Here is an 11,752-nt window from a genome sequence, read left to right as displayed (position 1 = left end):
TGAAAGGTTGTCGACCCCTCGTTTATATAAAGAATACAGAATTGCACCAGATTTTGCATGTTATCACACCACAGCCTTTTTACAGACACGTATGCAGAGACAACATGGACAAATCTCTAAACAATCTTCTGTCCTCAAGTCATATATTTCCTTAACACAAATTTCATTACTGTAGATTGAAATGTGGAGACAATAAATGGCCAAAACAAAACATAAAAAGATTAAAAACTCTTTTCATAACACCACATACAAACTCCAGTGTTTTCAGCTTTCTGGGAAATTTAGGAGCCTAATCCTGCAAATGTAAGGGGATAAGGCCCTTATAGTGGCCTCATTACTGTCTCAGTCTTGACAGACCTTTTCTAGTATTTTAATGCTATTTTCAAATTAAACCAAAATATCTGTTGCTGATCTTCATCAAGAGGCCATTCAAGGTAGGTCTTTGTGTTCATTATTTTCCTCAGTTTACAGAATCTTTTGGGAATTGTTTGCTCCTGAATGGGCTCCAAAAGGATCAAAATTGCTGCATCATTATGCTCATCAAAGAGACGGAAGTGCGAGAACTCCAGCTCATACTTGCACCACTCGCTCTGCACAAAGTGCTCTGACAGCACAAACAGAGTTTTATGACTTTTTTCAATGGAGTCAATGATGTTGTCAACGATCCACTTCCCAGGCACAAAGTCCCGTTTATGAAGGCACAGTTTAAATGGGGGGATAGCATTCTCAAGTTCCTGTACCATTAAGTTTTCAACCCATTCTGAGTCTCTTTCACTGTAGGAAACAAAAGCATCATAGCAGAAGTCATGATTGTGTGATTTCCTGGGTTTCCTTTTAGCTTGAAGCCAAGCCCAGGTCATTTTCATGTACCAGATCACATGAAGTTTGTAGCCCAGGATCACAATAGACAAGATTACCAAGACCACCAGAATGCAAATTAAGGACACGGCCAAAGTTCTGTGACATTCAAACAGCGAAAGCCGAGCAGCGTTTACCTGCTGCCCTCTCACAGAAGACGGAGAGTCACAGATGTAGTTCTCTGGCCAGTTAGCCAAGACGTTAGCTATTCCCTCCTGATATTGAATGAAGGAGAGAAATTCACAAGAGCAGATGAAATTATTGTCACCTGCATCCAGTGTCTCCATTTTCCTAAATGATCCAAATTCTTCCTTAGAGAAACTGGTTAATTTGTTTCTGCTGATTCTCAGGGCTACTAAGTTAGGAATAAATGGAGCATCTGGCAAGGTCTTTAATTTGTTTTTTGCAATGTAGAGCTCTTTGAGACGTGGTAGCTTTAATCTAAAATCATTGAGGATATTACTACTAACATCCAAAACTTCAAGAGTTTGAGGAATGCACGTTGTTAATTTGGGTATTTGAGTGCCTGAGATATTTAAATATTTCAGGTTTTCTGGCCATTGACACAATTCTGGAATTTCACCAAAATTGTTTTGGCTAATATCTAGGTGAGTAAGGTATTTTAGATGAGATAGACTTCGTCCCGTCATTTGTATATCACCCAATGTATTTTGACTTAAATTGAAAGTTTGCAGCAAGGGCCATGCACCCTTACAGGATGAATGTTCCAAATTTGGATCTGCAAGCAAATTTTCACTGAGATCAAGATAAAGGAGTGAGGAAAAATGTCTTGAAATGCTGCAAGGCACCAAGAACACCTTAGTATTTACAACTGTGATTTTGGTGATGTTACCTATAAGATTTTTCAAACTGCTAAGATCTGAAAACAAATAAAATTTTTCTATAGTTAATCTCTGTATTGTCACGATTTCCATGGGGCTTTTTCTCTTTATTTTAATTGGTTCATGCCAGTGTCCTGTTCCCTGCAGTATAGAGTTGTCCAGCTCCAGCTCCAACAATTGCTCAGCATGCACCAAGATGTTTAACATTTTGTCAATGCTTGCATCTGTAAACAAAACATTTTTTAACACAAATTTTTCCATGACAGAATGACTCATTGGCTCCAATAATGAAGATTCATTAGCTGTATTGAAGGCTATATTTCTCAGTTCTACACATATTGCAGAATGTATAAAATCTTCTACCATCACCGATAACACCTGGACATCATTTATGTTTATGATGATATGATTTATGTTAACTGTTATCAAACTCCCTGACTCATATTGCCTGAGCCTTTGACCATCAATCTCAAGTTGCTCAAGAACTGTAATGCCATCAAAGTCTTCCTTCTGTATAGCAGAGAAGGAATTGTTATTCCCCAGGTGCAGATATCTCAAATTTTTGAGTTTAGAAAACAAGGGATTCTCCCCCAGTGTTGTATATAAATTACCCTGTATGTTTAGGTGCTGTAAGGAAAAAAGATGTCTAAACCAAATGGGTGACAAGTGAGTCAACTTATTATTTGATAAATCCAAATGTTCCAATTTTCCTTGGAAAATAAATGATTCCTTATCTATTGTCCAAATTTGATTGAATTGCAGCAGCAGCACTCTCAGATTCACACCCACCAGCAGATCAGTTTCTCTGACATATTTTATGCTGTTGCAGGACAGATTTAGCCCTGTGATATCAGTTGTTAGCCCTGAAGGAATGGTGCTCAAATTCATTGAAGAACAGTCACAGAAATGAGTGGCATCACATGAAGGACACACCTGCGTTGTGGCTTTTTCTTCAGAAAGATTTGCCATTATGACCATGTAGATGACCCACTCTTTCCAGAGTTGATTAGGCATGATTTTACCTAAAATTTAAAAGAGGGATAGAATAAGCATAACATGAATTATTAGTGTTAAAAAAGCCAAACTTGAAAAACAGTCTCTACCGACCTATCTTCAATAAGGTGTTATGAATAGTTATCGTTTGTAAAGCCCTTGGAACATGAAAAATATGTCAAGTGTTTAAAATATCACATCAAGAAAATCAGATTATACATAAATTTGCTAGAATGATTTTCTGTTTGGCTGTCAGTTCCTTTTTCTTCTCCTGCTTTGTTTAACTTTGGAATGAGAAACATCAAATTAATTACTACCTGCACCAGTCTTTCACAGATCAGTGAATACTTTAGTCAAACATTCATAAACCTAATAATAATGTAATTTACTGACCTAGTCCTTTTTATGTTCAATAAATAGCTAGGTTCCAACAAACTGCTTTTTAAGAAAACACCCTCTAGTTATTTCTCCCGCCCCCCCCCAAAAAAATCTGCAGATTTCATTTTGTGTACAAAGTTTGAGCTGTAGGGTGCTTACACTTTCTGTGCACTCCAACTCCCACTGAAGTCAATGAGAGCTGGGGACAATCAATTTCTTGTAGAAATAGCTTATTGAATACTAATATTATTTTAAGATATGCCACTATTTCTGCATAGTGTTTCTTTGAAAAGAAGAAAAGGCATTGTATGTGTTGTAATCCTTTCCCTCAACCTTCAGCTAGCTTTCGACTTTTTAGCTTGTGAAGTCTTGGGCACAGGAACTGCCTTTTCCTAAGTGTCTGTGCAGGGCATTCATTACCATATTGTATATGGACAGTGATGACAACACATATTTGTAGATATTGACAATGAATCCCTGAGAGGAGGGTTCAGCACTGATGCAGCACTGGTTCCGACAGACCCTCAGCAGAGAGAAGGCTATGGTGACTTTATGCTCCTAGAGCCTCTTTCCTAGTGGATGTTCTGATTAGCATCGCTGACAGCTGCTCTTCCTTGTTCATTGTCTGCCCCACTTAGCCTCTCATTTTTCAGCTTTTTTACAGGAAATGACCAGCATTGCAAAATGAGAGTGTTTGAGGGTCAGGAGTGACATGGCTTTGTGGGGCAGCTAATGTACTGCTAGCCCAGCCTACTGCAGGTAGGTACTGTCTGAGCAGGTAGAAAGAACACTGGTACATTCTTCGCCGTCAACAACGTCCTTTGTTCTGCCTTCTCCAGTCCCCCCCAGTGCAGATGGCTGTGCCCCCACTTCTTCTTTCCTTCTCACCCATCTGAGGCTTGGCAGTGGCTACATAGCAGAATACCAGCCATAGACCAAAAAGAAATTAGGATAGGGTGCTTGGAAAAAGGCTACCGCCATGTGTTTTCCCATAGCCCTTGTGAGTACCACAAGAGCAGAGAAAAGGTTACTAGGGGATTAAAAAAGTGGCTGCCTCAACCTTCACCTGTGCTAGTCTTATGGTTATTTAAAGGGATAGACTCATTGGTGTTTGTGCATTTATTTTATATACTGGGGAAGGATACGTTTCTTCAACCCTTCCCCCACCACACCACATCCTGGCCCCACACTAGGAGACTCTCCCTGCCCACGAGGCCCCCCACCACTCTCACCTATTCCACCTTTTTTCCTATTATTGCTGCTTCTCCCTAAAACGTTGGTCACGGAGTGGAAATCATGGGCGGAGAGTCCCGAACTATGACTACACCATTCACACTTCTCTAGGCTCAGCTATGTTCCTGCTACAGCCATGGAAGTCATAACAGCAAAGAATACATAGGGCCAACAAGCTGGGGGGTATCACAGGAGCCTCTTGCCCCTTTAACTTTCCCCCTGTCCTCAGCCCAATTGTCTAGTATTTCTGGAAAAGGAGCAGGCCGGCACTGGGGCTTCCAGCTTTCCCTACCCTCTGCTCTGACTATGGGCTTATCTAAATGATATTAGGTTGCTCAGTCACTACAGTGATTGGGGGTGGGGGCATAAAATTAAATAGCTGGATTACAATCAGACCCTCCATTTCATGAACCCCAAATGTACCCAGTTTATAAAATGCAGAAAGAACACACTTTGCCTCTTAAATGGCTCAGGAAATTCAAAAGGAAACACTGAGTAATGTGGCAAATATGGGCAGTTATTTACAGATAGAAAAATTCTGGACAAAAAGTGAGGAAATGGCTAGCCACTAGGTGGTAATCTCTAGCTGACTCAGCTACACACACCATGCTCCACAGTCACCAGCACTTCTTTGGTCAGTAGCCTAAACTGAAACTTCACTTGGATGCACTGTGGAGCAAATTGCATGGAGGGCAAAGAATTCTTGAGTAACTTCTCATATATCTGAAATAATCAAGCTTTTCTTTAACATGCATTATGCTGGGCACTTTTCCTCTTCTTTTGACCGTGTTATTGTGTGAAATGCCAGGGAAAATCCCATTGTCATTTGTGTTCATTTTTTGCCACTCCCCTCACTTTCATATTTCTGGCTAGTAATTAAATTTAAGATCTTGACAATATTCATGGCTTTTTTAAATGGTTTTTCCCTGTCAAAGTAACAATGTTATCTTGCCCCTACACAGTATCACTGCTTTGGAAAAAAGTCACTTTTGTCCATGCCACTCTAAAAGCATTGTCAGGTAGAAATTCAGAAATAATTAGTATCAATCAAATATTTGCAGGAAGAGACACAGTAATGTCTGTACTGTAAACCTGGTATGAATTAACTTTGCAATTTTCAAGCTGTTGTACAGATTCAAGACCTGATTCTGCAGACATGATTCTCTTCACTCACTCAGATAGTCTAACTTATTATGTGATTCTTCTTTCTTATGGCAATTTGTGTGAATAAAGTTAAGCAAGTGCATGAGTGTTTACAGGTTTGAATATCAATAACATCATAGCAGAATTTTCAGAAGCCAGCACAATCCATCACTAATTTAGGACACTCAGCAGCTGACCGCCCAGTGATCTGCCACACACCATCCATGCATCTCCTTAGTGGTCATCCCCTACTACAAACACAACCACTATTCCTCCCTTAATAACTTTCTCAAGGTGATTTCCATCTCTACACCTAATGTGACCAATGTGCATACATTTGCATCTGCCGATTTCCAACATCAGCATCTGCTTTTCTCCACTAATACTTCTAACAAACACAGGCATTCATCTTTTTTTTTTCTCCATCCAGGAGCTGTGCAAGTGTCTTCACCAACACCCACATTTCAAAAGCTTCAGTTTTTTCTTGTCAGGAGCATTAATTTCACATCCATAAATGGCTACAGAAAAAAAATTAGGCTTTTCACCATTTGCACCTTCCTACATTTCAAGATGCTATAGCTTTGCCACAGTTTCTAAGGGGGCCATAGCTAAGCACACCATCCCTGCTCTTCTTCTGGTTTCTTTGGAACAGCTTCCTTTGTTGGATGTATTGGATCCCAGATAATTCAACTCATCTACTGCCTCTACTGCTTGTCCATTAGTCACAATGTCTGCTTACATCCTGTTTTTATTAGATGTGTCAAGATACATTCATTACATTTTCACCACATTCAGGAATAGTCCATTCCCTTCACTAACCCTGTCTTCAGGGCCCTCCAAGTGCTCATATCAATTAATAACTATTACAATAAAAATGAAATGTGCCAATGTTCCGCAAACTAAATATGGTACAGGAAACTATTATTAAGCTAAAGTTTAAAAATAAATGTTACCAGTTCTATGGACCCTGAAGCACTGAGGTCAATGGAAATGCTGACATTGATTTCACAGACACAGGAGCAGGTCCTAAACGGGCTAGTGTAAATTGTTACTATTCAACTAGAGCAACTACACTAAAGGTGTATGGAGGATAACTGCTAATATACTTAATACCGTTACATCCATCAGATACAAACACGCAAAGTCCTGAACCAGTTGGATCTGCCCACGATGGGCACCGCAGGAGAAACGTCAGGTAACTAAAGAGATGGCCCAGGGCCCGCCCGAGAGATGATTATTTCTTCCTTACCCATTCAGGTCTGCGACTCACGAGGCACCTGTCTTCAACACCGGGCTTCTCCGGGGGGCGATCAGCGGTCTAATAAATCAATAGCCCGGCGAACAAAGCGCAGCCTACAAAGCACGTGCCCATCAACCAATAAGCCAGGGCTGGAAGCTGTCAAACATGGCCCGAGGGGAGCTCCCCCGTTTTGTGGGACCCACCCAGCAAGGCCGGGACCAGACTCAGCCGCAGGGCAGAGGCTGCTGTACTCTTTCCCCTTCGCCCCAGCGCTGCACGGAGCCGCTCCTCCCGCCTGGGGGGCTGCAAGCCCCGGGGACCCGGGACCCGTCTGCGGCCGCACTGGGAGCTGCCGGGTGGGTAGCGGGGGCGAGGCTGTCACGCTCCGCTCCGCGCTCTCAGCCTTCTCCGCGCTGGCCGGCCGCGAGCGCCCCAGGCGGCGCCCGCCCCCGCTCCGGCTTGTCCCCGCGGGAGGGCAGCTGCCGCCCGGGCGCCGCAGGGCTCCGGCAAAGCCCCGCCCGCGCGCCGAGAAGCTGCCTGCCAGCTCGCGCTGATGTGCGGCCCCGAGCGGCGCGGACCCGGGCAGCGAGCCGGGGGCATTCGTTAGGCGGGCGGAGGAGACAGTGGCTCACTGCCGGCATCCTCCCTCCCTCCGGGCATCTCCTCCCGCCTTCTCTAACCCCCTCCCTTTTCTGACAGGCTGCAAGGCAAAGTCAGCTGTGGCCAGGCAGGGATTGTCCTCCCAGCCGGCCAGTCCTCACTCTGCTTCCCCGTGTAGAGAGCCCCGATCCCTGGTTTTCACTGGGACTTCAGGGAGGGGAAAGGCTTCGCTTCCCCTTTCACTCTCTGCCCGCTCCTCTTTACCTCCCCGAAGCAGTGATGAGCTAAGAGGGAAGGGTCTCTCAGGGACCAGTAACTGTAAAGACAGGAAACAAAGCCTAGGAATAAATGGTCAGATTTCAGAATGCCAAGTGAATAGTGGGGTTCCCCCAAGGATCCCTCCTGGGAATAGTGTTGTTCTGTTCAACATATTCATAAATGAGCTGGGGAAAGGGATAAACAGTGAGGCGGCAGAGTTTACAGACAATACCAAATTTCTGGAGCTAGTTAAGTCCACAGCTGACTGCAAAAAGTTACAAAAGGTTCTCACAAAGCTGGGTGACTGGGCAACAAAATGGCAGATGACATTCAATGTTAATAAATGCAGAGTAATTCAGAGTAATGCACACTGGAAAACATAACCCCAACTGTACATATAAAATGGTGGGATCTAAATTAGTTGTTACCGCTCAAGAAAGAGATTTTGGAGTCATTATGATAATTCTCTGAAAAGATCTGCTCATTGTGCAGCAGCAGTCAAAAAGCTAACAATGTTAGGCCCCAACAGGAAAGGGATAGGTAATTAGACAGTAAATATGATAATGCCATTATATAAATCCAGGGTACATGCACACCTTGAATACTGCATGCAGTTCTAGTCACCCCATCTCAAAAAAAGATAAATTAATTGGAAAAGATACAGAGACCGGCAACAGAAATGATTAAGGGTATGGAACAGCTTCCATATGAGGAGAGATTAAAAAGACTGGGACTGTTCAGCTTAGAAAAGAGACAACTAAGGAAGGGGCTATGATAGAGGTCTATAAAATCATGAATGGTGTGGAGAAAGTGAGTAAGTGTTATTTACTCCTTCACACAACACAAGAACCAAGAGTCACCCAATGAAATTAATAGGAAGCAGGTTTAAAACAAACAAAGGGAAGTATTTCTTCACACAACACATAGTCAACCTGTGGAACTTGTTACCAGGGGATGTTGTGAAGGCCAAAAATATAATAGGGTTCAAAAAAGAACTAGCCAAGAAGGTCAGGGATGCATCCCCATACTCTTGTATGGGGGAGGGATAGCTCAGTGGTTTGAGCATTGGCCTGCTAAACCCAGGGTTGTGAGTTCAATCCTTGAGGGGGCCATTTGGGGAACTGGGGTAAAAATCTGGGGATTGGTCCTGCTTTGAGCAGGGGGGTTGGACTAGATAACCTCCTGAGGTCCCTTCCAACCCTAATATTCTATGATTCTTGGTGTTTCCAACCTGTTTGTCAGAAGCTGGTATAGTAAGAAGATGAGGCCCTGAAACATAAAATCCTGTATCAGCGGCCCAGTATGAGGCCTGAACTAGAGTAATAGTCAAAACATTGTTAAGCAAAGCTGGGCTGTGAGACAGAGACAGGTCCCTGCTCACAGAAGTTGGCAAGAAGAGGGCTGCTAGAAGTACATATTAATCACTAATAAAATGAACATGGGCCAAGATGGCACCAGAACAGTGAACACATCCCACACAGATAACAAAGAACAGGTAGACCTGGCCTGTAGAGACAGTATGATGGATGGATAGTTTGTCCAAACCAACCTGTGCCAGGAGAAAGGCAACCCCCTAATAGAGGGGCTGTAACTTAATGCATCAGTAGTGATGAGTAATCTATTCTGCACCTGTGTATAAGAATACATCCTGAAGTGTACATTTTTGTCTGGCTTAGGAGGCAGTAGAAAGTCCTGCCACTGACTGAACCAGTCAATTGCCAGGTAGCACATATGTACTAGCAGACCCGTCGATACCTAATCCGGTGAGCTAGAGACTGTGTTTCTCTTTGACAATAAACCTGTCCTAGGTGCCTTCATACCTTATTAGAGTCTGTGGTCATTGGGGGTTCTCTCGGGGTCTGCGGTATCAGCTATCTGCGCAGAGCTGGGGCAGCACACAGAGGGAACACACATGCAACTGACTGATATCAACATTGAGTAGAGCAGAGCACCACACCGGCAGCGTCTGACAACAGCTGGGAGTGGATGACAGGGGATGAAACACTTGAATGATTGCCATGTTCTGGTTCATTCTCCCCTGAAGAACGTGGCATTGGCCGCTGTCAGACGAGAAGATGCTTAGCTAGATGGACCATTGGTCTGACCCAGTATTGCCATTCTTATGTTCCCTTACCACTTGCTCCCACTCCTGGTCTCTTTTCTCATCCCAGTTTTCTTCCTCACAAAGAAAATACCTTTCTAAGCATTAGATAATTAACCTGTCTAATTCATTACGCAGGGGTATAATTGATGAAGATTTTAGCTTACTAAAATTCCAGAAGGGATTAACACACATGAATGAGAGGAGCTTCTCTAGTTACACTGGCTATGCTAAAAATATCACTCTTCTGCTTCAGAGCATAAGTTCATCAGCTGGAGTTACTAAAGATTTGCCCCAGTATACTTCCACAGTACCCTGCTCAGGTGAAAATTTGATCATGATTAGCTGATATGATGGAGAACATGATTTATCCTGGTCTACAGTGACTGCTTAATCATGTTCAACATTATGTTTATTAACACCATTGTTCACAACCACATGAAAACATGGTACATTTTAGTGTATACAAGGCCCAAGACTACTGCAGAGGAAAGCAGAAACTGTATGGTAGGATTAAAGCCCATTAACCAAATTCCTCTGAATCACCCAATTCTAAACAGACTGTGACCTATAATCCAAGACCAGTACAGACAAAGTTGCTGGGACATGGGTACTCCAAAAAGCAGGTTGCTTTCTTTTGAAAACCCAAATCATTCTAACTGTTCAAGAGTGTTTTTAAAATGCTGTTTTCCTGGTGCTCCCCCATAGTAATCTGTTACACTGTCTGCACAGGATATCACTTCTAGAAAGCTTATGTGAAGCCTGAGGTGGAGTTCCCTTCAAATCCAGGTCTCTGAATTGGGTGCAAGAGCCCATTTCTTTCTATTTCTGGTCTACTTTAAAATTCTCATATCTGTTCTACAAAGGAAATTGTATGGGGAAATCCCCTCATGGATTTCCAGAGTAGAAAGATGGAACCTAAACAGGGTATCTCAAGATGTGACAAAGGCATGCTTTGAATTTAGGATGGAAGCATCACCATTTTTTTTTAAATTGGGCATTAAAAAAAATCCCCCTTACAAAACAAAACATTCCACTGCACACACAATTCTATCCCTGGGGAAAGAAGAGAAAGAACCAATCCCATGTGATAGATATTAGTCATGTCCCTTAATGCACTACAGATAGAGTGGTGATGAGGGTGATATACAAGCCAATACAGAATAGAATATTTTTCAGTCCTCAATTGTCTTTCTTACTGGCCACCATGTCACACAGAAGAGTGAAGATCTGAGTAGTCCCCTAAATCAAAGAGGCTTAATTGCAGTTTCTCCCAGATAAATTAGTTCTTAAACCAGGGTCTGATTTTCCTCCTACAACAAATAAAATATTTCTCCTGCATTAATTGAAATTTCCAAGTCTCATTCAGTCCTAAATCTTCAAACAAGTTGGAATAATGACATCAGATGTTAACTGTGCTCAGAGCTATTCAAGTCAGAAGTGCCTTAAAGGAAATACTGCTTATTGCATCAGCGGTTCACTAGCAGGGCTGGATTAATGCAGGGGCTTTAGGGGCTGCAGTCCAGGGCCCTGGGCTAAGGGGGGGGCCCAGTACAGCAGGGCTCAGGCAGTCTGCCTGCACGATGTGGCCCCACGCTGCTCCCAGAAGCAGCCGGCTGCTGGCACATCTCTGCAGCCCCAGGCGGAAGTGGGGGAGGCAGCTCCATGTGCTGCCCCTGCTCTCAGCACCATTCCCAGCTAATGGGAGCTGCAGGGGTGATGCTTGCAGGCGCGGGCACCGCACGGAGACACGATGCCCCCTCCCCCCAGGGGCGCACAGAGATATGCCAGCAGCCGTCCGCTTCCGGGAGTGGTATGGGGCCACAACATGCAGCCTGCCTGAGCCCTGCTGCACCACCAGCCGGGAGCCACCTGTGGTAAGTGCCTTCCGGCTGGAGCCTACACCTTGCACCCCCTCCTGCAGCCCAACTCCCTGCCCCAGGTCAGAATCCCCCTCCTGCACCCAAACTCCCTCGCAGAGCCCACACCCGTCACCTGGTCCTGCATCCCAACATTCTGCCACAGCCTGGAGCCCCCTCCTGCACCCAAACTTCCTCCCAGAAAGAAATTAACAACAGCTGTTCTAAGGTGAGATGTAGGCTATTT

At 43.8% G+C, this 11,752-nt stretch overlaps 1 protein-coding gene across 2 annotated transcripts in view; it reads right to left on the bottom strand.

Annotated features, from left to right (window-relative positions):
- Window positions 1-11,752, bottom strand: part of TLR2 (toll like receptor 2) — a 16,071-nt gene continuing 4,319 nt past the window's right edge. The window contains exons 1-2 of one of the 2 annotated variants that reach the window (XM_045018733.1): window positions 6,697-7,140; window positions 1-2,722 (exon numbers count right to left, since the gene is read on the bottom strand). In XM_045018733.1, the coding sequence (XP_044874668.1) occupies window positions 363-2,722; window positions 6,697-6,700 (2,364 nt within the window). In that variant the 5' untranslated portion in view covers window positions 6,701-7,140 and the 3' untranslated portion in view covers window positions 1-362. Of the gene's footprint in view, window positions 2,723-6,696; window positions 7,141-11,752 lie in introns of those variants that run through there. The other variant, XM_045018734.1, reaches the window with a different exon arrangement.

This window comes from Mauremys mutica, chromosome 5, assembly GCF_020497125.1.
Source record: "Mauremys mutica isolate MM-2020 ecotype Southern chromosome 5, ASM2049712v1, whole genome shotgun sequence".
NCBI lineage: Eukaryota > Metazoa > Chordata > Testudines > Geoemydidae > Mauremys > Mauremys mutica.
Note: the sequence above shows the minus strand (reverse complement) of the source record. Positions and strands in the feature narration are given on the sequence as shown.